We start from the raw sequence: 27,171 nt of genomic DNA on the forward strand, positions 1-27,171 counted from the left end.
TTTTAAAGTGAATCTAGTATTTTAGATGTACACTCATACGTGTGTTGCTTTTATGAGTATTTATTTAATGAAATGAAACGAACATAAAACCGAAACACCATGAAAACACACAAACTGCAGCTGTTTGTTTCAATTACTACTACATTTATAAAAATTATGAAGCATGTTGAATTCATTCCAAAAAGGAAATCATTCACTCGTAGCATAAACTTCTTAGTGAAAAGTTTGATAGATTAATATTAAAAAATTATATTATTTAATTACAATGAGTTTTAAAAAGAGTGCATTAAATAAAAGAAAGGCTGAAATAGATACTGAAGATTTAAGAGAGGATTTTAATACAGTCAAAACAATGCGTATCATATCTGATGAAACAAAGAATGATAATTCAAAATCAAATGAGGTAGACAACAAAGATTATATCGATGAAGCATTAAAAACGTTAGAAGATCTACGAAGAAATTTGAATACAGATTGTAACGATCTTGAAAGTCCTGAAACAAGTGATTGTGAATTTGAAGATGATAATAATGCACGTAAACATGATATGATAGAAAGTGCACATTTTTTAGGATACACTGCTTGCATTCAAGAAACTTTCCGATTTCTCGATGATTGTGGAATACCGAAAAGTGATCCTTTATATGAACAACTGAAAAAACATTTTATTGAGTCATCGGATCGCACATAATAAAAATAAATTCTCAATTAATATTGAATGAAATGAGCAGTTTTATAAACTAATTTTACTAGTCATTAATATAAGCAGCAATGAAAATTATTTTTAAATAAAAAAGAAATTATAAATATCTAAATACGAATTAATATACATATAAAAATATATAAAAATAATTTAATATTTAATCTGACGTAGTTTAAAAAAAAAAAAGACGAAACAATCTGAAACAATTTGTTTATTAAAAATCATTGACACACAGTCTAAGTAAACAGTAGAAATATTAATTTTTCAAACCTGATAAATTAAGAGTTTGCTAAAATTTTGAAAAATATGTAATCATCTATTAAAAATTTGAAATAAAAATGTAATTAGTAGTTTTTATTTCAGGAAGTATAGATTTTTAATGACTTAAATCCTATAATTATTGATAATGCTATTCTATAAAGAATTTTACAACGTTTAGTAAAAAATTATCAAAATATAACAGATTGATGAAACTTTTTTCAGCATTTATTTTTGATATACGTTAATCACCCCTATCTTCACTCATCCTCCTAATTCGTGTGTCTGCTGTTCTTAATTCTGCTTCATCAACATAAAGTACACTTTCAACAACTCTGTTATTTTCCAGATCTTCAGAACCATTTGATCGAGTAATATCTTTACTTTTTCTAGCTAAATTTAAAAAATAAATAAATTTGAACTAGTAAAAATATTTTTAAATCTTTTCAAATAGGTACTTTAGAACCAATGAAACTTTTATTAAAAATTATTTAATAAAAAAATCTTACCAGAGCAACAAATACCCATTACTTTTAGCTTTGAACTTCAAATGCAAACTGACAATATTTTTCACTATCGTAAAATGGATCGTGCGGTCTTATCAACAAACATAAATACAAGAATTGTTTATTGCTTTTTACATTCACACGTTTTTTGGTATTTTTTGCTTTAATTTTCATATTCGCAAATTTCTTCTATTACTTCTAAAATAAAATATAATAACTAAAAGCGTTTAGTTAGGTATTTGATCTAAAACGGTTATAATAAAAATAGATAAATACATGAAGTAAGGAGGTATACAGAATTTTGATTAATTAAAAAAAAAATCTGAAATTGAAGAAATAATTGTTTTATAATCATTAATTTATTTGTGACAATTACATTTTGTTTGTGTTTACCAAATAAAATATGTGACAGAGCCGTGATTTTTATTAGATTCCAACAAAAACATAACATTTTATTTTAGTCATCTGCTTCGTTGATTATCAATTTGAAACTCGTGTGTGACTTCATAATATTGTCTCTTTGGTGATGCTTCACATATCAATTTTTGAGAATTTTCTAGGTAATTTCCTTGAGACTGAATTAGTATTTTGTGAGCTAGTAAAATTTTTAAAAATTTCATATTTTTTAGTTTTAAGCATTGCTACCTAATATTCAACATACTTGAACAACAACATCCCATTTTTTATAAGAATTAAATTTTTTTTCACCAGCTTGCTCACCAACCATAAACAAAATACTAAATTCGATTTATCTAATTATCTTTTCCGATCTTTTTTTATAAAGAAAATCGTACTTTAAGATATTGTTAATCGATTTTTTTATTTAATAGATAAAAAAAAGATAATGAAAAAATAGGTACGTTAAAAAAATAATTAACGGTTAAAAAATTTAAATTTTTTTTTTTGTAGATTTTTTGATATTTGAAATATATACAACTGTTATGATATCAAGAAAATGAAAACTCTAAACCAAAAGCTAAAAAGAGAATTAATTTCATTAGTAATTTGTAAACTAATTAAATAATAATATTAAGAAATAATGACGAAATCATCAGAAGAAATAAAAATAATAAACATATACCTAATTTAAATTAAATTTCGTTTGTAGCAGACAATTTTACTACTACTAAAGTTTTAAACTACCACAAGTAAAACAGAATAATAATAAAAGTTTTTGTTTCGTCTTTTTTTGTGTAAAATTAAAAATTATGGGCAATTGCTTGGGAAATAATTCAACTGATGATTTAACATTATTAAATGGAAGAAATGAAGGTGCTCGAGAATCAATTGATCAGGAACCATCCCTACAGTTTCAGGTAAAGATAAATTTTGTGTTATTTTCAGCTAAAGAGAAATTCACTTCCGTAAATCCATGACTTATTTTTTCTTTATTACATTCATTTTCTTTGTTTCACATCTAAAAGTTGTGTAAATAACTTTAGTTTTCAGGAGATATTAAAAAAAAAATAATATCGTAATTAGATTAAAATATTTTCAAATATTAAACAATTGAATTAACGCTTAAAAAATTATTTCTAAATGCACAAATCAAACGGAAAATATGTTTATACCTATATCAAATGTTTTTGTTATATTTTTAGGAAAATGTACAACCAACTTACAGTCAAGTAGCATCAACAGTTCATCAATCATTAACTGAAGATGAGCAAATAAAAATCGCTAAGAGAATTGGAATTGTTCAGCATTTACCCATATCACAATACACACATGAAAATTTCCAGTCAAAGAAAGTGCCGAGTGAATGCGATATTTGTATGAATGATTTTGTTGTAGGTAAGTAAAACTGCATAATATTTTCTTTTGTTAATCACCAATCATTTCTTAAAATTTAGAATTATATTACAAACCAAATACCTAAAAAAAATTTTTTTTTAAAATAAATTTTAGGCGACAGTATTCGTTATCTTCCGTGTATGCATCAATATCATGTACATTGTGTAGATAATTGGCTAATGAGATCACTTACATGTCCATCTTGCTGTGAGCCTGTAGATGCATCTCTTCTCCTTTCATCTTTTGAGAACGTTTAATTTAGCTAGAGTTGTTAATAATCAACAATTAAACTGAAACTGATTTTTATTGCGACAAAGTTTGTGTGTTTCTACTCTAAAATTAATATGATGTTATCCGTGATTTAATTTTTTAATTATTGTTTCTGAAAAATCCTCTTCGTCAATACAAAAATTTATGTTTAAGACAAATTCTAAATTTCTGAAATAACTAGAATTAATGCACTTTCCTTCATTGTTGATGAGTTTACATTTAATTTTCATGATTTTTTGCTTGAAATTTCAACATTTTATATATGATAATAATTGTAGCATCATACAGCTTATGATATGTCTATGGAGAACAATTATCTACGTTAAAACTTTTTAATTAATCTTTTATTATCATGAATTCAACATATTTTTTTTTTATTACTTAATCTTTGATACCTATTGCTTTCCTACATTAATGATTTTCGCTTTTATTGGTGCTAAAACCATAGGGGAAAAATATGTTTCATATATATTCTTTATGTTATGGTATGTAACAAATCAAAATTTAATTATGATTAATTTATTGTATTAAAATTTTCTTGATTTCCCAATCTGGTTTAATTTGCGAGAACACTACAAAGCCTAAATTCAAATATCGATAATTTTAAAATTTTTCATATTTTTAACAAAAATTTTGTACTTGAATATTTGCAACTAATTTTTTGTAGTGTATTCATAAATATATCTATGTTTGGAAATCGAAAAAGTTTAATTGTATCCCCGGAGGATAATATTTCTTTTTATTAAAATTGGTCATAGTTGTTTTGTAGTTTCCTTTCCGGACTTTAAAATGTTTTAATTTTGAACATGAAAGCTCATTTAAAAATCTTAAATTTATTTAAAAATAATAATAAACTCAAAATACTGTCACTGAACATTTAAAATGCTGTTTTCTGCTTTGAGAATGCAGAAAGTGGTTAAAATATTTTGGTTAAATAAGAGAAAAAGAACTCATTTTCTAAGCAGGCAACTTTTATGGATAGGAATTTAAGAAACATTTTTCAAGCTCATTTTAACAGATTGAGTCAGACTTGAGTCGATTTTGAGCTCTGCCTTATAAAAAACGAAGTTGTTTCACAAAACTAGTTAATGAATCTCAGTCAAACTTTAAGAGGTCTGAATCTTAAATTAGTTTTGATTCACAATTATCGAGATAAATGTGGTGTCTATCCTCTATTATTACTGAAAAAACCAAACAAATTCGACCACAAATTACTTAGGTCTTACAAATTTGTTCTTAAAATTCTCAGCATTCAAGCTGATTATTTTTTTAAATTTCCATTTTTTTATTTAATTTTCGATTGATTTATTTGAAGCTGTTTAAGGAATTATTCTTATGTAATGGATTTGAAAACATGCATTTTATGATGTTTCGTTTCTATTACTCTGTAAAAAGTAATTTTACCTTTTTATAAAATATTAATATGTATAAATACAAGATAAAATGTAGACTGTGATTTTTGTGGAAATTAATAAATAAATATTATGATCCCTAATTTTCTTTTATTCAAAACAATTTTTTTAATGAAACAGTCTTCATTGTTAAAGCTCTGTTTCAGTAAAGTGGATTATCCACTTAATTTTTTTGGAAATATCTCAAGCAATTTAAGAGTTGCAATATTTTTGTTTTTAGTTTATAATAATAATATTCATTCTATATAGGTAAAGAATCTAATTTTTGTGGTATTGACATTTTTTAGGAAAATCTATTTTACACTGCTTTTTCACTTCCAGAAAGGTAAATAAATAATGCTATAAAAATGATAGATGTTTAGTTTTATGAAGCTTTTACTTTACTATTTATAATTTTATAGCTCCGTTCTTGATATATTCTTACGGGGTTTGTGCAGATCTTTATTTCTGTACAATTACTTTTTTCTATCATGCTTTATTTAATTTTATATTTCAATTTTTATGCCGGTTCCTCGGAATCAAAATATTTAATTCCGACTCTCAACATGAGTTTTTTGCACTTTATTCTACATGTCAATATTGTTGGCTTACTATTTCGAGTGTATTCACCTAAAACTATCGTTTGTTGCTCTTTAGACGCTGCACGCTGCAAAAATCTTTAATTAAAGAGAAAAATTGAAATTTTAGTGATTCCGAGAAACTTTTTAGCGCATTTTTGAAATTTTTTTCAAAAAGGTAGCTTAATAAGACACTTTGTTCGGTCGGCTGCCAATAAAAACTTTTAATCTAGACATCGTAGAGAGCTCGGAATGGTTTTAAAAGATCAGTTCCATAAAGTTATTGGCCCATCGGGCATTTAAAAGTTTCAAATCAAAGCATAAATGCTATAATTAACAATTTTTGATTTTCATAAACAACAACAAAAAAAACAACAACAACACGTTTTTTCATTGTTTTACAGTCTTTTTCAATGTTCTTCGATGTTTTAGCAGTGTTTACTGAACAATGTTTGAATTTTTTTGACCGTTATAAGGTTTGAATTATGAAAAACCGTTGAATGATGAAGTTCTTAAATTTGTGGAAGTTTTATATGGATCTTGTTTTTAAGATCTGGAAGTGACTTATTAATCAATTACTGATCGCTGGAACAAAAATGCGCTTAAGTCCCTCGATCAATAACACGAGGACTTTTGTAATTTTTTCTTAATACGTGACAAAATTCATTTTTTGATTTTTTGTTTTTGTAGGAATTATAGTCCAACAATACAAAATAAAGACAGAATGAGATATTATAATTAATATTATAACGAAATTAACAATTAGTTAATTTGTTTAATAAGTTAAAGTAATGTTTTTCTATGAAGCAAATTTTGTAGTTTTTGAGACACGAATTAGACGAATTTGACTTATCCGAAGAATTGCCGTTATCCAGAGAATCACCCGTAAACAAGTTTTTGTCTAAACTTTTAAAATTTTTCAAAACCTCTAGAAAATTTGAATTTCTAAAAACCGTTACATACACCATTAAAAAAAAGATTCTACTAGATCTTACTTTTTAGGCCACGGAGGTCCTAAAATAAATTAACATGAAGTAGTAATTTAACTTCTAATTCATATGTCAACAATGTAATAAGGATCATCACCATCAGAATCACTCGAGAATTTTTTGAGACGGTGTGGTTTAGACCGGAATGACAGAAAGAAAAACAAATGACTTTTATAATAAAAATATTTATCGGGGTATATTTATCTAAACCTTTTTAGGCTACTTCATAATTTTTAAGGCATTCATATACTGTTGAAATCTGAAATGATATTTATTGAAAAAAAAATGATTTTCTTTTTGTATAAAAATTTATTTATTTAAATACTAGCGTCAATATTTAGTATGAAAAATACAGTTAGTAAATACTCAACAGATAGCATTTTAAAAGAATTATTATGGAAACAGGATTTTATGAAATGTCTGTACTCGAATGTTTTTGATTTTAAGACTCATAAAATATAATTATGATGTCGAACGTAGAAAACTTACTCTAAGAAACCTTCACCAAAAACGTCAAGCAGTATGCTCGTAAATCTTAGTAGAATTTTTTTAATTATTTTAGACATTTTTCATTCTTATACAATAATCTAAATATTAAAAATATAAAATATCTATAAAATTAATATTGCAAACATTTTTTCGTACTTAATTTGTTAAATTGTTAATTGGCAAGGAAAACGTTGTTTATGTTAGTGCCATCACTGCGATCGATTCTATCGTTTTATCACAAGATTTTTTTAATACATTTCTAAACTTTTTATTTTCCTTTATAGATTTTCATTCATCATAATTTCAAGGCGATTAAATTGATCCAAAAATTTTTTTTTATTTCTTAATAATTAAATGACAAAATATTGGCATGTATAGCCGTTTAACAAATTTATTAGATATCCATAAATTGAAATTGAGCAACTTTAAGTTTTTAAAAAATTTAGTTCATTTAAACTCCTTGAATTTGTCGTACTTCAGGTACAAAACATAAGCAACGTCATCAATACTTAAATTCTTAACATTTTAAATTTATATAAAATATAGTTAATCTATTAATTATGGCAGTTTTATCTCATTATGTTTAATATTCAAAAACACTATGAAATGTTTATAATGTCATGGATGGCAAGAATGCAAACATTTTAATAGGACATCATGCTCATCATTTTTCTTTTATTTATTAGTACGTTATATTTTGTAGAAAGAAAAGAAAGTTTTACTCTTAAATTTTTATGAAAATAATTGAAATTTCGATGAGTATCAAAAGTTAATTAAATGTTATGTAGTAATTTTTTCTAAATTTAAACAAAACATTTTAAATTGAGAATTTCTTTTTGAGATCTCTTAATATTGTCAATTTTTTGTGATGTCACATCTTAATAAGGACCAAGCGATTAAATAATTTATCGTTTAATCCATTAATAGATATTCAAATAACATAAAAATTAAAATGAAAATTTTATTAAGCATTAATAATATCGAATGAATAAAAAGTAATACGCTTTATATTATTGAATCTAATTCTAATTTAATTTTGTATAATTTCTTGTTTCTTAACATATGGCAATTACTTGATTTATAATATAAAAAAATATGGAAGATAAATGCAAATCTCCGAGTTTAATGTATAACTTGAAATTTTCTTTTGATATTATTTTGTATTCGTTCACAATCATTAAAGTAATCAAGTAGATGGCACTAAAGGTTATAAGGTTCACATGTAGATTTTTAGAAAACTATTTTGAGGAAAAGTTTTTAATGGCAATTCTTCAACTATACTTAACTTCATTTTTTTTTTTTTTTTCAAAATTGACTTTTCTTAACCATCGAAAAATTTGGGGCAAACATGGCTTTTCATTTTCTTAAAAATGACATAAAACGAAATTTTATTAGAAAACTAAAAAATGATTAATATCTTTTATAAATTTCTACGAGCTTTTAATATCAACTTTTCTAAATTTTTGTATATTTTTTTTCCATTTTATGGCATAATAATTCTAGAATTTACAATTTTCTCTTCAATTTAGGATTTATACACATATAGACAAAAATTGGCATTTTGGAGAAAATATATTTATTTTTCAAAAAAACCTTTTATTTTTTTTGAAAAAAAAAAATCCTTTAAACTTATTTTTTTAATTTTACGTTGTCAAAGTAACTTCCTCTTATTTGTTATTGATAATTTTAATTTTGTAGAATAAATTATTCAGAATTATTCAAAACAAAAAAAATTCTTATCAAGATTTTTTTTTTTGCAAAATATTTCTTATATGAATGAAATCAAACAAAAATTTCAATAATCAAGAATTTTAAGAGAGTCTTCAATTTTTTCTTACATTGATTCATCTCCTATTAACAAAAATAAAACAATTAAAAAATTCTAATAATTAATAATCTCAAAAATGCACGGGAGCCGATCGTTGACATCTAGTGATTTGGAAGCTCCGTAAATGTAATGTCAAATAGATCTTCTTCAATTTGTCGTACTTCCAAAAGAAACAAATCCTCATTACAATAATATGAAATCATATCATCGTCAATTTTCGCTGTAATTCTGTTAAAAATATAAATTATTAGTTAAATAATACAAGTTAAAAAGTTATGTGATAAAATAGTGAATTGAAATCATAAAGTTCTTGTTTCCTTGTAAAGTTTTTGTGTTGTGTCTTTGAGCCTTTAAGCGTAAAACATAATTTATTTAGAAGCATTTGTTAGCACAACATGAAATTTATAAGTATATTGTTTATTCATTTAATTGGTTCATGTGTTCTTAAAATTAAATTAGAGATAGTGTTAGTACACATGAAAATATTTATGTCTTGCTAAAATTTCATTTGATCCCTATTAATTTCATTTAATTCAATTGATTTTCGCGATTATTGAGACACATTGAAAATTACTTGGAAAAAGAAGTAATAAAAATACGAAGTAACTTACCCTTTCTTATTTTTTCGATAAATATTATTAATGCTTGATGGCGAAATTTTATATTTATTTTCAATCTGGAATGATTTTAAATCACAATGAGTGAAATTTTATAGTTTGTTATTTTAAATCACAATGAGTGAAATTTTATAGTTTGTTACTATTTTTACTATTTTTTTTTATTAATTAATTAAGTCTTTAAACGAAATTTTGAAACAAAATTTTTCTTAAGAGTGGTGATTCATAAAAGTAATAAAAAAAAAATTAATTATAAAACATTTAATAAATACTTTTACGAACATAATCTGAATCTAGAAGCCAAACACAAATAAACTACCTTTATAAAGAATAATGAAAGTATTTTTTTTTTCACTCTTGTTATCATAAGTAAATCTTCAATGAAAAAACGAGCATTAAGTATATTTATAAAATTGAAATTCGAAAAATTAATGTTCCACCATTCGATTGTCAACAAGCAATCAATTTATGATATGTACAGAAAAATTTGAAATATCGTACGATCAGCATGTTATGCCCTTTGGTTATTACAAAACAAGCAAAACAAAAGTTTTAAAAAACCTATTCAAAGGAATTTGAAATATAATTGGAAGTAATAATAAAAAAAAATACGGGAAAAAAAACTTGAATTTTCATAAGAAATTCGACATTTTGAATTACAATTTGAAATGAGAATAATGCATATAACATTTTTCCAAACCGTTCCGTCACAAAATAATATAAATGTTATATTCTCTCTAGGCATTGTTTTAGTGGGAATTAGGTTTAATTAAGACATTTAAAAACGAATAAGCTAATGAATTAAAATATTCATAATATTTTTATGAGCAATGCATTATGAAAATATCTATATTAAAATAATGGACTGCATCAGCATCCAAGTTTATTAGCCAAAGATTAAAAAACACATGCATTTATATCAAATACTTTTCCCATTAACAGCACATTTTTAATTAATCAAAATTTGTTAAATTAATACCCGTTGTTATAAAATAATCACCATTGTAATATATTTGTGTTTATTTAGTAAATAAAAAAAGAATCCTCAAAAAATATTCATAAGTGTTACAGGCTCAATAGTTGTGTATGTATTTTTTTTTTTTTTGAAATTAAAATTTTTGTGTCATTAAAACAGTTACAAAACAATCAAGTTTACTCTGTCAATAACTCCATTTAAAATTTAATTAAAAAGTTATATTTTTTGCCTTTCATTAGGTAATTTAAGTTCTTTTTTTTAAGTACACGTAAAATGGAAATTACACTTTGGAAAACTTTTTGACTACTTTATGGGTGAGTTTTATTGTGTTTGGTTAGAGATTTTTATAATTAGGAATAATAATATATTTAAAAGTGTTGTGATTTGGCATATATGTATAGAGATCTATGTAGACTGATTGATCCAGACATTGAGGCCAAAAAATATATTTTATTTAGTGTAAATTTTATAGCGAATTTTGTTCCAAAAAATTATCATTTTATAGCGAATATTTATAATCCACAATGCAATTAAATAAAAATTAATTATCATCAAGTGTATTTAACTTACCGCACTAATTAGACCATTAGTTGTAGGTGGAATAACATGCAAAGGAGTATAAACATCTTCATTATCTTGTCTTACGTATAGCATCACTCGTTCACTTAGTGGTGGCGTGATACGCTGTCTCTTTATTGGTACTCCATATTCACTTAAAACAGTACCATCCAACATAATATGCTCCTTTTTGTCACTATTCGTAATTAATTACATTAAAAAAAGCATAGAGAGAAAAAAATGACATTAGTTTTATTATTTCCAGCCTAAAAAATAAGATATATTGATGTATGACAACTACTTTCACTTCTGCTATCACAATTTTTTCTTATAAATTACATCTCCGTCTGATTAAAATTGACAACATTTATGTACGATTTATGTGACATTGAAATGTGATAAAATTTCAGAGATATTTCATTAATGAAAGTGGCTTAAAAAATGTATCTAAAATTAAATTATTTCGATTTTTACTCACGTAGCCATATCTGGTGGAAAATGATTGTGAAACTTTAGTGTTGGCGTTGTGGGTTTATTTGCAGAATGAAGTAAGAAAGGTGATGGTTTAATTCCATCAGGTCCTGTTAGTGAATCTGCATCATGACCATAAAATCCCTGTAACTCCATCGATGATAACTGCAATAATTTCAAAAGAAATTTAAATAATGTCAATAAATTTTAAGTTTAGAAAATTTTACTTTCTCAATGTCCTCGGCAGGTGAAAATAAAACTGGTGGCTTCGCAATATCACTCATCGAATAGAACTCTGACCTGTCGGCTACAGGATGATACAATTCATCGAGCTTTTTACGACCCGTTGCAGTCATTTTTCTTTTAGCAGCCCGTCTTTCTTCATCCCGAGTCTTTCTTTCAGCACCCTATAAATATTTATTTTTATTAAAAATTAATTTTAAAATAAAGTTTTTGTGTAATACCACACTTTACAAAGCTTTCAATACGAAATGAAGTAATTAATGCGAAATCTTAGAGAAAAAATATTGAATTTTGTTAAAATCTATAAAATTAATTTATCATATTTTTATATAAAACGCGCTGCTTATTACAGTAATAACTGATGCTGTTCGCTTTTATTTCTCATTGGTTTTTTTTTTCCTTTTCCTTCTTATTATTACAATATAGTTGCTTGAAATTGCAAATGCGAATGTAATACCTCATTTATACATAACTGCATAATACAGTTGTCTGCTAAATATTTTGCTTACGTATAATTTTTTAAAGATAAATATATATGTCAGGTAGAAAGAGAGTGTCATGATGGATTTTATTAACCTAGCGTTTGTCAGATAACAAAAAAAAAGGAATTAAAGTATAAGAGAGAAAAGCATCACATGTATGCATATGTAATATTTTATATTGTGACGCTTTTTAATGTCATTCTTTCTTTGTTGGCAAATATGTCACATGAAAATTGAAGACAAGATGTGTTGCTTTTTAAAATGACAAAAAATAGTATACTTTTGTATGAATTCTTTTAAAGTAATTCAACATCAAGATCATCACTGTTGATATTTAAACAAACATGTGATTGAAGCCTACTAAATGCTTTTCAAAAGCATTAAAGATGTCATAGCATTTAGTATTTTAAAGATATAGAAAAACAAATTATAAAATTACTTGCAAAACTTTAAATTCTTTTCAAATACATTTTCATATATAATAAATCTGTGGTGCATAACTTATGCTTTACGTTGAAACTTGATCGGTTTTTCCAGTACTCGAGTACTAAGTATTAATTATGAGTATGTTGTATATTTATTATTTTTTAACCAAGGATTGAAAAATGTTATAAAAACTATTCAGTAACTTGAGTATTGAAAATAAGCAAAATAATATCAATTGACAATTGTTTCGATTGAGAATGTTTTCGATTGTTTGATTTTCAAAAAGTGTATCGTAATACATAAAGCTTGAAGACTACTTTAATGCATAAAAAAGGAGGAAAATGTTCAATAAATACGATACGACATGTAAATTACATTTATTTATATGGATATTTTTTATATCGCAGAACGAGTTGTTGATGAGTTTTTGATTAAGCTTTAATAAATGACCATATAAAATATTTCCAGGAATAAATGAAATTATCATTATAATCATCATCATAATTATCATGATACTAGTCAGAGGTGAATTCAGCAAGGATTTATTTGAAATAAAATTCATAGCGATAAAGCTTCAAATATATCATTTAAGACTAACGAAATATTTTTGAATTTAAACTTATATATCAATATATATCTATATTGATTTTGAATACGAATTCTTTTAGGTATTTCATATTTTTAGAAAATTTTGCCATTTTATAAATTTAATATTAATAGCAAATTAATAGTTAAATTAAATTATTCATCAAAATAATGAAAATATTATTACTATATTATCTTTTTTAAAATAAGAAAATGTACAAAAAATAATGCTCTGAAATTCATTTAAAAGAAATAAATTTTGCATCATGAGCATATAAAGCTTGCAATTTAGATTCAGTGAAAATAAAAATATTTATATATATATGAGAAGTTAATATCCGTTGCACTACATTCATGATCAATTTATTATCAATTTTACTTTCGTATTAACACCGGATGCTTCGAGTATTTAATGTCAATTATATCGCATAAGAGAGGCAACAAGTGAATGTCCTATCAGAGAAGTATTCTAGCTATCGTCTTTAATTATAATAATTTACTAAATAATTATATTGCAACAGTACACATAATTTAATGAGTATATAATGGAAAATTAACAAATTTCTTATTTCAACTAAATATAAATGTTAATAAAGGGAATTTACCTTATCACAAAAAACTTTAATTTGACAGTAACCTCGATGACACACAGTTGTATCTCTTGGATCCTCAAATGTATCAATTTGAATATGTAATGGAAGTCCCTATACAAAGGAAAATTATCAATATAAAATAATTTATACCATTATTGGGGCTACAATATATAATAAATAATTTCTATAAAAAAAATACCTTTACTCCTTTTTGACTACTGAAGTCAGTGCTTAAACATTGAATGGCAATATTTATCTAAGAAAAATAGTAAAATAATATTTATTTTAATATTTTATAGTTACAAACGTTTTGAAATTCAATTTTATTGTGATTTTACCTTAGCAGAACTTTCCAGTGGATTCCAATAAACAGCAATAGCATTGTGGGAAATTTCTTCAATCAAACCAACTAATCCTACAGAATTTTTTGTATCTATAATGCAAATAACATAAGATTTTATTCTTAAAAAAAATTTAAAAAAAAGCAAATAAAATTAAAAGCTTAAATTTTTTTTAACAAAATTGCTATTTTACAAAAGAAATAAAATTTAATTATTTATAAATCATTAAATTGCTTTTCATTTGCTCTTGGCATATTTTCCATACGGAATGTAATATAAGAGAACTGTAAATGGATAGAAATGATGAAAACATTTCATTTGACGATTTATAAAAATAAAAAAGCTATTAAGTTTTTACATTAAAAAGATTCCTACATTTCTCTTCACTCAATATCACATTTTCACTGCATTTTCATTGATTTTTATTTATTGAATGATGAAAACAAAATATGGTCAATGGAAGAAAAAATAGCAGAATAACAACTGGCCGATAATTAAAATTGTTGTTGTAACTCTTTCATTCTCTTCATTCTGTTTATGACTACTTTCATAGATGTTGTGCAAAAATGGCAACTTCTTATTTTTATACATGGTGCTCAACAAAGGAAAACTTATGGTCATAAAGATTCATTATGAAAAATGTCGCTTATTTATTATCAGCAATTATTATCATTATCATCATAAATTACATTCTTAGTTGTAAAAATTGTTTAATTAGCAATTTAATCGATATTAGCAATAAAAATATTCCTCAATGAATAGATAACAATATCTATAGAAAATTGGTTGCATTAAAATCTTTTTATAAACACCAATAAATAGAACGAAATATTCTAAAACTTACCAGCATCTAAGATCCGCTGTTTAACAGAATGTTGTCTTGCATGCCAAAACTGCCAGGCTTTAATTTCATCTTCAGGACTTTTTTCTTCTCGAAACATCAGCATTATAACACTCTGCATAAAATGACATTTTATTAATTTGAAATCTACAACACCAGCTAGTGTAACTAAGTATAACTTTACACCGTAATTTTTGCATAACGAAATAACGAGATTATAAAGTTACAAGGTCTCATTCCACTATTGTAAAAATATTATAATTGCATATTATTTTCAAACCATTAATTTTTTTTTTTTTTCTGAAATTTGAAGTCATCTAATTTTATTTGTTTTATTTATACAATCAAAATATAACTTTTATTTTTTAAAAAAAATGTATGTCGAAAAAAATTTCTAATCTTTAAAATTGGACTTAAGTCCAATTTCATAAAATATTTTATTTTAATCTAAACCTCACGGACATTATACTCACGGACAAAAGCATATATAAGTTTTAATTTTATATTCATTAGTAGCTTTAAAAAATAGATAGATGTATAATGTATAATACATATCTATAAAGTATAGTATATACTACAATAAAACTTCACCAAGCATGATTGGAAGATAATAATTAATGGTTTCTGGCTTCAATTGGAATTTAGGTGTAAATTAGTTATAAATTTCAAAAAATTGATATAAAAATTGAACATCTGAGATTTTCAAAACTACAAAAAATTATCACAATTCTAGTAATAAAAGTTTTCGTAAATAATAATTTGGTATTTATAAAAAGAAGGGGGTCCTAAAAATGACAGACAGGCAAGTGACCTATATTATATTAATAAATAATATATATATAGAAATTAAGTTTAGATACCAGTGATATTTAGGTGTGTTACGAAATTTTTTTTCAAAACTCTAAAACAGCTGGTTTTCAGCAATTTTCAGAATCTTAAAAAACTTAAATTTTGTCAATAAGCCACAAAATATTTTTGTTTGTGATATGTGAAAAATTTCTATTCTGAAATTGTAAGTATGTTATAATAGACCGACTAAATGAAATTAAAAATGTCAAATGGTTTTAAAAAATTTGACTACCACTGTCTAATACAATGAAAAATTCCAAAACAGCAATATTGTTATTTTAAGTTTTATAAATAAATACGTATAAATAGAAATTTAAATAATTCGCATTTAACATTTTGAGACATATCCTGACAGTAAAAAAAACCACCAAAAATTTTTGATAGAATTAGTTTAGTTGAAGTCTATTTTATTAAACATGTTGAATCATTTTTAATTTTTCCAATTATAAAATGTTCATTAAATATCAAATGAACATATAGCATTCACTATGCTCAATCTACCTTTGAGTAAATACAAATTTCAGCAAGTTTATTTATTATTGTTCAAAATCTGTAGGTAATTAATTCACGGGAGAGTATAAAAGTTTTGATTTCAATTTATCATAACAATGAATAAAGATGATATTTAAAGAAAGGAAACTAAGGGTAGATGAAGGCAGCATCACAAAAAAATGTAAGTTATAGTTAAATGAAGGTAAGGTAGAATTTTAAGCAAATGAATAATTATATTCTATTATTTCCATATATTTTAAACCATGATGATGCTTATCGGATAGTATAAAAAAAATTTAAATGTTTCATCTCATGCTTAATAAATCTTCATCACTCGAGAATAAAAAGTCAGTGAACATTATTTATGCATGATATTTTTTAACTTAAGATGCAATCAATTTATTTAAAGAACTAAGAATATCACCCTTCTGTTTCACTGACAATTTTCTTTTTTGTTTGTTTTAAACCATCTGCATAGAAAATTCGTTATATGCAAATGCATTTTGAATTTTTTTTACTATAGTTTCTGATTGTATTAAATATTTTCTAGCAAAAAATTAAATTATTTTTAATTAGAATTTTTAAAAAATCATCTTATCTGATTTAAACTGTATTGTCAATAACATCATTTTTGAGTTTTCATGTTAAATTAATTTACATTCCATGAACACCTTTTAAGAAATTCTGACTTCTTTCCCTAAATTGAAAAGTACAAGATAAGTCTTCAATAACTCAATGAGGATAAAAAAAAAGTCTGAACTTAACAGATTTTGAAGTCATCATTTTTAATTATTATGAGCATATTTTTATTTTAAGTATGCATCAAATAAAAAATATCATGATGAACAAAATACCCCTTTCTAAAGAGTAAAAATATAAAAAATCTAGAATGAACAAAAAAATCCCTTTCATAAAGAGTTCAGTTTACTGCAATCCTGCTTTAATTTAAATTTTTTTTGTCGTAGTACATTTATATACATGCCAACGAATTTTTACAAGGTGATGAGTCTAACAATACGTAACAATCACAACAATACATTAAAAGTAAGAATATTTGATGAAAGACATTACAATTGTGACAATTCTTACATGTATCAATTTATAAATAAACAATTACTTATCAAATTTTATCACATGCAAACTTAGGATTTTCTTTATCTTTTTTAAATAAGTTTTTTAATTGATTCGATATTTATTGTTTAAAAAAATATACCTTTATAATTTTTTATGTTATGACGGATTCAATGACTTGGAAATAGACATTTTATTAAATTTTTGTGTAACTTTATAAATCTTAATTTCATTATAGAAGGAACATACGAATATAATAGTAAAAAATAGCTACCTTGACTGTTTGATTTTTCAAAAGCTTATCAGAATCAGGTATGTATTCTAACGTAATGCCATAAAACTGTCCTTTGTTAATATATGTTATTCTATCATCTTCACGACGCTGCGATGAGCTTATTGGCGATTCTAGATGATATTTAAATCCTACATTTGAAAATCTAGATATAAAATATTCAAATATTTAGTTTATCATGTTAAGTATGTATGTATAATAAGGATAAAGCATGCTGAGAAAATAAAACAGTTAACGTTATTTGTGATTTAATTAATTTTTAACCAAACATTCAATCAAGAAATTATTAAGTTGTATGATAAGAGTTATCTCAGCGACAAAATTAATCCTTCATTTTGTTTTTCATTACTTTTCTCAACTTTTTTTTTCCAATATTTTAGCTAGTTTTGCGATATAAATTCACATAGCTCCATATATACTGATAGAGGCAATTCATAAATTTCTTATGAGTTGTTTGTATTATTTATTACACATGATTAGAGAAAAAATTTTATTACATATAAAAAAGAGAAATTTTTTTGCAAATGCTTGAAGCTACTAAGCTAATTGGATTTGAAAAAATAAACGTAAATAAAATATCTCATGTATGTATAAAGAATATAGGGGAATGCAGATGAGTGCTAATTCACTTTTGAAAAATATTTACATTTAATTTAACTCATTAATTCAGCTATAATATGTAGGTATAAAAAAAAGATCCAGTTAGATCCAAATCACTTCTAAGACTTTAAAAAACAAGATCCAAAGATTTAAGTTACAATCACAGATCTAGAAAACAGGATCCAGTAGAATCCAAGACTTTTAGAAGAAAAAAAATTTATATAGCATTTAAAAATGAGTTATAAAACAAACTAAATTACCATGCCTAGATAAAAAGCTTTAAGCTTTCTCCGACCGAACATACAGACAAAGTGCATTTAATAATGATAATATTTTTTTTTCAAAAATCATCTTGAAATTTAAGTATAGTCACTATAGCATATAATATTTGAAACTTAAAAATTGAATTAAAAAATTGCTTAAAAAGACAATGTGTACTTACATTTTTGGTATTTGAATTTTATCGGCATCGTTCTGCCTTCCAAAATCATGCCATGGTCTTGATGATCTTGTGGATGCTGGATTACTGCTTATTGATGTCGTTGGACTGTTTTGGCCACCATGTACGTTCACAGTTGTTCTTTGAATTCCTGTCACCGATACTGGAATTGCTCCATTATCCATGGGTTGTTGACAAAGCTCTGTGTAATCAAATGACTGTAATCAAATATAAAGTAAATTTAATGAAAATACACTCAGAAATGTGTAAAAAATAATTTTCCTTTTTACTTATTTTCATATTTTATTCCTTTTAAAATGTTTGTTTTCATATTTAAAACGAAGTTAAAGTTAAAGTTTTTAGAGTCGCATCAACAATTTCTCAAACATATAACGCCAATTTTTTTATCATTAAATATCTCAATCAGCGATAAAGCATAATAAAATACGATCAGTTAACTATTATACTTTTTTATTAGATAAAACGTATGAAATGCAGGATTAGTAGAAAATTGCTAAACAAGTATTAATATTTTCTGAGACAAAGATAGAAAAATGAAAAATAAATAAAATACCATAAGTAAGAAAAACAGAGATACAAGGTTTCAGTATGTTGAATTTAATGCATTTAATGTAAGCAAAGAGATGATTTTAAACACAACAGTGCATAAATATAAAAAAAGAAAAAAGTGAGAGGCGAAAGTGAAAAGTTATTAATTTCATGTATGCAGTTAATAATCAAATGGTTTTATGAATGTTGACAAAATTAAATTGTAGGAAGAAAATAAAATAAAATAAAATCTAAGTTTAAATAATATCAAAAGAAGAAATCAAGAAAGGAAAATCACCTGTTGAATATTATTTTGATCTCGAGGTGTAATCGATTCGGCACCAATTCCTGAATCTGGGCTTGGAAGATCCACTGTTAGGCCTGTAGCGGATGTAATCGCTTTTGCATACATAGTTGTCGATTTTGGATGTGTAGTAGTATATCTTCCTTCATATCCAATAGGTGTTGTAGGTGTTTCGGTATCGGTATAGATTGCAGCACTACGTGAAGGCACATATCCTTGTGTATCAAAATATTCTCTATATGCATATGGCTCTGTTATGAATGTTGCACTACTTCCACTCGTTGAACTGAAATTTTTTAAGTTTAATTACAAATTTTTTTTTCATGATCTATTACTGTGTTATTTGAAATGTTGTTTAAATAAATTTATAAATAAGTCTTTTACTTACGGCATTCTTGCTGCTGCATAATATTGAGTTGCTTCATAATGATTTGGACTCGGTGTATTATTGACTCCAAGCGTTGTTGCTGAAGATGTTTGATGGGCACCCTAAATTTATATCATTATTAATTTAGTAAAATTTAAAATTTTATAATATGCATGTTTCAAAAATTGTATTGTTGTGTTTTGTGATAAAATATGTGTATTTTTTTTTTTTTATATTAGGGCATGTAAGAACAACGAAATTTTTTCGACTAGTATAAAGTATACTCTAGAATATTTAAGTTCAGATGATATTATAATGGAAATAATAAAATGAATAAAATATGAAAAAAAATACAATATCTTTTGAAATATATGTAGAATTTGTTGATCAAGATAATTAAGATCAATATTTATAGCTATAAGTACTTAAAAATATCTAAATAACTTAAATTTTATACTTATATATTCATCATATCAAACATTTTTGAGACATCGATTTAATGACGCATGATAGTATTGTTCATTTGTTAATTAAAAGGCACAACAAAAACACCACAAAAACCAGAAATTAAGGCTCCAATTAATTACTAGCATAATTAATAATGTTTTAAGTAAAATGTTAATTATGATTAAAGTATAATAATATAAAATTAGCAACAAATGAAAAAAAAAAACATTTGGATTCCAAATAGTAAATTTTTCTTTTTTTTGAGAGCAAAATTAAATAGAAGAAAATAGAATGATCATAATTTATCTTAAACACAGCAGTTATTAGTATTTCAAATACTATTAACTTAATAATTTTATTTTATTTATTTATCTTGATGCGGCTCTTTTTATATTTTATTTGGTGACTTGAAAATAAGTAATGAAATTTTTTCAATTTTGAAATATTTATAATTATTGTGTAATATGGTACTCTTTTATTTTTATTTTAGAGTAATGAAAAATTGTTCATGTATTGACAAAAAGTGTGTTTTTTTTAAAAATGCTTATTTATAAAAAATTACCTGCATATAAATTTGCGTACCCCCAGAGTACATTTCTACGGGACTTCCAGGACTTGGAGGTTGCTCTTTTATTTGTAAAGATGTAGGTGCAGGAGATTGTACAACTAAAACCTATAAATCGTTGTCAAGTATGCGTAAAATATTTTGTACACCATTATTGTATTGAAACATATCAGCAGAGAAAATTGCAGCATTTCATGTTTGTATGGATGTAGTTGAATAAAATTTAATATTATTGAAGTGAAGTCCAAAGGGAAATGAAAAAAGAAAAAAAAATCAAAGAATTAATTTAAAAATAAATGTATATTTTATATAAAGGAGATTGGAAAGAAAATAAGTAAATTGAATTAAATTAATTAGTGTTTCGAACTGCTTTAATAATTTATTTATGTACAGTTTTTTTTTAAAAAAAAATTTTATGCTACTTGTAATTGCTAAATAGGATGGCAATTGAAGCAGTAAAATAATTACCATTGCTTCAAATATTTTTAATCTAACTGAAACTTTTCTGATGGTTTCAACTAATTGAGATCTTTTAACTTCATATTTCATGCAAAATTTAATTAGATTATTGATTAGTTTTCACCTTATTATTTTTTTTAATACATGTCCGATCAATAAAAACTTAAAATATTAATTTCCTCACTCTTGTCTTGCATCTTATATATTTATTTTAAATAAAAAATTAATGGCTTAATATCACTTTAATACACTGGAGAGAATTCTCATGAATATTAAAATGTACAGTGAGCTTTAATAATGCTCTTATGAATGCATTTATGAGGTATAATTAATTAATATTAAGTGGAAATTGCAAGGTCTCCGTAAAAATTGATTAGCATTTTGATTGGAATTCATTGGCTAACTATGGCTACACAATTTTTATTTCCAGCTTGTTACACATTTCCTCAGCGTTTCTTTCTACTTGCATTTACGTATAATGTTTCAATGTTAATATTGCATCTTGCTGAGGAGTGATTTTAATTTTATGCATACTTTTTCTCTCTACTACATTGTACATCTGACAGTTAAAAATCCACATCCAATTGGCATTTTAATGCGCGATATAATAAAATTATTATTAATTTTTCTAAAATGTGTTTATCGACTACTACTTCTATATAAGCTAAGTAGCGGATTTATTACTTTTAACAACATTTTAAACAAGCTCAGTTTTCATAAATGCTAAATTATTTTTTTTTTTCGTAAATAAATATTTTGCAGTACATTGAAGTAATTTACAATTGAGACACAATGTATTTATTATTATATAAAATTTTATAGAACAATTTGAGTTTTAAAAACTATTTATTGTCAAAAAAAATATGATTTTTTTTTCAATATTCACTATCGACTTATTAAAATGCTTTAAGGAAAAATGTAATTAAGATGAATTGACCATGAATTTATAAAAAACAACGATCAATATATTTTCCATTGCTATCATCTCCGTGCTTGATAATTTATTGTATAAGTAAAGCGAAAATGGAAAAACTGTATTTTTTGATCGCAATGTGAGAAATCAAATTTGCATTTTGCATGTTTCGGTAACTTTTATCTCCTTCTCTTCGTGTTTATGATCGCCCTGTTTTACCACTATCTTGGAGTGATTGACTGCAATTTATTAAATGAACACACAAGAGCAGAAAATTATATTCCTTTAACTAAAAAACCGAATCACTACACAAGAAACATAATTCAATGAAATTTTACAGCATGATCCTTATATTTTCAAAAATGTCACATAATGGACTAAAATTACTTACAATTAATTATATTTCAAATACTTTTGCTAATCATTCTGTTTTTCATATAAAAATCACTAATATTTTATATTTTAATATTTTTTTATTATTTGGTTCACGATATTTTTTAATTATTTTTTTTTGTATTTTTTTTCTTAGAAAACTTCACTTATTTATCCATAATGAAAATATTAATTAAAAAATTAAAGATGTTCTATTTTATTAATTAAAATTAAAATTAAATCTCATAGATTATTATCGAATAAATACTATAATATTTTAATGCGCTAAAAATTAGTAAAAATGTAACAACAACGATGTATCCTCTACAACGTTTTGAATTAAACTAAAAAATAATTCAATAAAATTTTATTATCATCGTCAGTGTTATAAAGGCAAAACTGAAGAATAATAGCAGAAGAAAAATGAAAAATATGTATAAAAACTCAACAGAAGTCGGGTAGAAATAAAATAATAATAAATATTTTTTATACCTCGACATTCATATGAACAATAACACTATTTAATATTATGAAACACTTTTTCTTGTCTTATGCTATACACATCATGCGTTTCTTTTTATATCTTGTGTTACCTTCATGAAAGGGACCGAGTGCCTCTTTGATTCATTCATTCTTTCTATTCCCTTTTAAACTAACTTTTTATTAATATTATTGTATAGTATTTTTACATACTCAAGTTTTTTCGCCTTTCTTTTTCTTTCCTACTGGAATCTTATGTTTACATTACAATACATTAGGGTTAAATTATTTGCTACATAAAATCTCATACAGATCAGAAAAGACAAAAAAAAATATTTTTGTTGTCTCGGCAAGAAATGTAAAATATTTTAATATGATTTTCGTATTGAATTTTCAAATAATCATTTAACAGCAAAAGTCATTCCAAATACAAGGTAATCAATTTAAATTAGTTGTGTAATACATTTTATGTTAATCATTCCTCAAATAGTTATATTATAAAAAATTTTCATTTATTCGAAAAACAGACAGCAATTTTTACTATGATGAACATCAATCGTAATTTTAAATTTTTAAGAAGTGTGCCTTCGGCAATAATCTTTTTTAAGCAAAAATTTTCTATAGGGTTTTTTTCATTTAATTGAGTTTATATGTATGAATATGTTTATCTATCATAATATTTTTGTAATCAATTGCCAATTTAATAATCAACTATTATGAACTCATTCTTTTAGAAGAATTAAAATAAATACATCATGTTTACTCACTTTCTGACTTCGTGGACACTTCGGATCAATACGAAGATCTTCTGGTTCACGTTTGACATTAATAGCTTGTTGTGATTGGTGTGAACCGAGTAATAGGCCTTGGATTTCGTTTTGTGAGAGACCTGGAACATCAATTGGGGCGTGTCCATTTACTTTTGTACTGAAATAATGAAATCGTAGAAAAATATAATTATTATAAATTTAAATTTAAATAAAAATCTCATAATTATTATATGAAACAAAAAAAAATTTGCAGCCTTTTCAAATAAGTATGATAAAAAAAAATATATTTTTTCAGTAAAAGTATTTCAGAAATAGTAGATCTTATCCACAGTAAATTTATGATCCCTAATTGGGATCTTCTAAATAAAAAGTTTAAATGAATTTATTAAAATATTAAAACCATTAAATTAAAATTACTATTTCCTATTTTTATCACAAATATAATGAACTAGAATAAAACCACAAAAAGCATGATGGAAACATATTAATTTAACGACTGATCGGGTATTTGGTATTTACTAAATTTTCTTCCTCAGGTCAAATTTCCCATCAAATGATGTGGAAAATTTCCCTCGAATTTATACAATAATCTCAATTAATCAATTAATCACCATGTTAAGTGGGGTATTATAAAGTAAATACATTGTCGTTATTTTTTAAAGTTCAGAAATTATAAAATTGAATTTTTAAAAAAGATTAGTGAGAATCTTGTTACGATAAATTGTATAGAATTCCATAACATCACATTAATTTATTCATTTGGACATTATTTAATTCTAGTTTCGTATAATTTATATGTACTAATCAAACAGCATAAAATTTATAAAGTTTCCATACAATATGTCGACGTCACAAACATATATCTTTTTTTACCTTGTTGACCATTGTAAGTTATCTTTATCAGTACTAATTTTATAGTATTCATATGTTGTGCCATTTCCATTATGCACTTGATGTATTTGATGTGTCATATTTGATTGTAAAGGATTTAAATTAATATTACTTATTAAGGTATTATTATTGTTATTATGGTTTGATTCTTCATCGTTTTGGATTTGTGAAGTAGTTCCTGAGATTTGTAACATGGCAGAAGTAACGGCAGTCAATGGATTCTCAAAATAACGTGATGAGTAGTTTGAATGAGATGTTATAGGCTCTTGTTGGTCATTAGAAGAGCTTATTGATCTCCTTCTAAATTGCCAAAAATCATAAATTATTTCATTAATTAATCACTTGAAGGAAATATGAAAAAAAAAAAAATACTGAAAACTCATTTTCAACTTTATCTACGTTCCAGTCATACGTATTTATGTAAAAAAACACACAAAATTTGTCCTCTTTTGTATCAATTAGTGGAATGAACTTTTAAGTAAATTTTTTGTCTTATTCTTCAAAAAGAACTTCAATTCAATTTTTCATACTTAGTTATTTTTTGTCAAGTTGTGATGTTATTTCTTATCATTATATAAGTTAACTAGCAAAATTTTAGACATAAACAAACGCTTAACGAAGGTTTTAGCATAAATTGACTTAAAGAAACAAAAATTCTAATTAGTTTGAAGTTTTTTGTAATAGTTTTGTATTGAAATTGAACACTTTTAACAACAGTCCAAATGATGATGTCCTATTTCGATCTCATAAACATGAATTGTAAACGAAAGCGAGAATTAAATTTTTTTAAGGATTAAATATTATTTTTCAAAATACATATTATTTTATAATAAATTGTGGCTCCTCGCAAAACCATTTTAATTATGATTTTGTGGTATTTAATCTGAATTTTGATATTATGGATTTTAATAAGTTCGTATTTTTAAAAATTCTAAAAATTGGAAATAATTTTACTGTAACTTTTAAATTGTTGAAAAGTACAAATTATTTGATTCTATTGACAGTATAAAAAATCATTTTTCTTAACTTAAATAAATTATAAGAACTATAAAAAAAATATTTATTTTTTTTTTAAATCTCATTTCTTTATGAAAATGCAAATTCTTTTGATTTGTTACTATCATAATTTTGCTATTAGCTAAATACTAATTTATGAGAAAAACATTACACAGATCATGCATGCTTACTAACGGAATTAGCATAATAAAATGGACTAATTGTTCCTCGAGTACTTTGCAATATTTAGGACATTTGCCTGACATCTCTTCATGTTTAAGCTTTTTGGTCTCAAGTTTTACGTATCATACACAGTTTTATGCTTGGATGACATTTCTAAAATACACCAATTCATGGGTACAAACTTTATCAAAATTTTTTTTGCACACTCTTTTAATACTTTTTCACAATATTTTGTAAACTTATAATGTTTTATGAATATATACATAAATATATATAAATATATATATATGAACATTATTTTGTTTAATTCAAAGCATGTAAAATTTAATTAGAATTTTACAGCCTAGTTAAGTTTAAAAATTTTCTTAAATACAGATTAATATATTATAAAAAAATCACTGATTTTCTGGTAATATTTACTTATTACTTCCGTTTTTTTAATGGGGATAGGGATGACTCCGATTTTGTCACAAAAAAATTAAAAGCAGATTGTGTGCATGAATTGAAGTTTGTAACGAGAGAGGGAGTCAAATATACTCATTTTTTTACATACCGAAGTAAGTGAGTGACCCCTATCACATATCATGCATTTTTTAATTATGTAATATTTTAACAATTAACAAAATATATCCAATTCAAGATGATTTTAACAGCTTTTACTTTTTGTTGCTTTTCATAAATTTTCTAAATACATTTTACCTAATATTCTACTGATTTAGTATTTATAAATTACTGTTTGTACTGTTTTTTAAAGACTCAATGGGTGATATTTTCATTTCTTACTTAAATGAACAAATAAAATAAGAAAGAATTATAGAACAACCTATGTAACCCGTTGCGTTTTACATCGTGAAATGAAATATAATTAACTTTAATGCAATTTTGGTATCTAATTGAAAATATTTTTGACATATTTAAGAATGTTTTAATAATCAAAATTTTAACTTTCATTTAACCTATGTGGAAATTGACATTTCATAAAGTAAGTAATGTCATATTGATATTAAATTTAATTATGAATTTATCAATCAGCAATTTTCGACTTTTGAATTTTTATGTCACTGACTTGAAAGGATGTAAAATTCCAAATCTAATTAAGATATAAAACTAAAAACATATTTGGTTGTGACAAAAATTTAAATATATTAATGTAGGTTTATTTTTGATTTTGTTATATTTCCTGATTAATAGTT

The 27,171-nt window shown here is 24.5% G+C and overlaps 2 protein-coding genes and 2 long non-coding RNA genes across 8 annotated transcripts in view; 1 reads left to right on the forward strand and 3 right to left on the reverse strand.

Moving 5' to 3' along the window:
• Nucleotides 1-1,022: 1,022 nt before the first annotated feature.
• Nucleotides 1,023-1,781, reverse strand: LOC139090697 (uncharacterized). Its single transcript, XR_011544444.1, has 2 exons — nt 1,471-1,781; nt 1,023-1,354 (listed from the first exon to the last, which is right to left on the reverse strand). It is a non-coding gene; the product is annotated as an uncharacterized lncRNA (long non-coding RNA).
• Nucleotides 1,782-1,790: 9 nt separating this feature from the next.
• LOC139090698 (uncharacterized) lies at nt 1,791-2,234 on the reverse strand. Its single transcript, XR_011544445.1, has 2 exons — nt 2,129-2,234; nt 1,791-2,062 (listed from the first exon to the last, which is right to left on the reverse strand). It is a non-coding gene; the product is annotated as an uncharacterized lncRNA (long non-coding RNA).
• A 377-nt stretch (nt 2,235-2,611) lies between these two features.
• Nucleotides 2,612-3,577, forward strand: LOC139090644 (RING finger protein 11-like). Its single transcript, XM_070640438.1, has 3 exons — nt 2,612-2,783; nt 3,069-3,261; nt 3,376-3,577. Exons 1-3 carry the CDS (start codon nt 2,676-2,678, stop codon nt 3,516-3,518), a joined length of 444 nt encoding a protein of 147 aa, XP_070496539.1. The 5' UTR covers nt 2,612-2,675; the 3' UTR covers nt 3,519-3,577.
• A 3,242-nt stretch (nt 3,578-6,819) lies between these two features.
• Nucleotides 6,820-27,171, reverse strand: part of grh (grainy head) — a 33,847-nt gene continuing 13,495 nt past the window's right edge. For 2 of the 5 annotated variants that reach the window (XM_070640268.1, XM_070640267.1), the window contains 15 exons: nt 23,906-24,065; nt 20,912-21,022; nt 19,924-20,024; nt 19,530-19,821; nt 18,686-18,900; nt 17,626-17,788; nt 14,943-15,054; nt 14,096-14,190; nt 13,957-14,013; nt 13,770-13,868; nt 11,656-11,835; nt 11,436-11,593; nt 10,970-11,153; nt 9,418-9,482; nt 6,820-9,034 (listed from right to left, as the gene is read on the reverse strand). In XM_070640268.1, coding sequence (XP_070496369.1) covers nt 8,908-9,034; nt 9,418-9,482; nt 10,970-11,153; nt 11,436-11,593; nt 11,656-11,835; nt 13,770-13,868; nt 13,957-14,013; nt 14,096-14,190; nt 14,943-15,054; nt 17,626-17,788; nt 18,686-18,900; nt 19,530-19,821; nt 19,924-20,024; nt 20,912-21,022; nt 23,906-24,065 — 2,119 coding nt within the window. In that variant the 3' untranslated portion in view covers nt 6,820-8,907. Of the gene's footprint in view, nt 9,035-9,417; nt 9,483-10,969; nt 11,154-11,435; nt 11,594-11,655; nt 11,836-13,769; nt 13,869-13,956; nt 14,014-14,095; nt 14,191-14,942; nt 15,055-17,625; nt 17,789-18,685; nt 18,901-19,529; nt 19,822-19,923; nt 20,025-20,911; nt 21,023-23,905; nt 24,066-24,781; nt 25,100-27,171 lie in introns of all 5 variants that reach the window. The other 3 variants (XM_070640272.1, XM_070640269.1, XM_070640271.1) reach the window with 3 other exon arrangements.

This window comes from Chironomus tepperi, unplaced genomic scaffold, assembly GCF_022539635.2.
Source record: "Chironomus tepperi strain 1889 unplaced genomic scaffold, CSIRO-AGI_Ctep_v1 contig_219, whole genome shotgun sequence".
NCBI lineage: Eukaryota > Metazoa > Arthropoda > Insecta > Diptera > Chironomidae > Chironomus > Chironomus tepperi.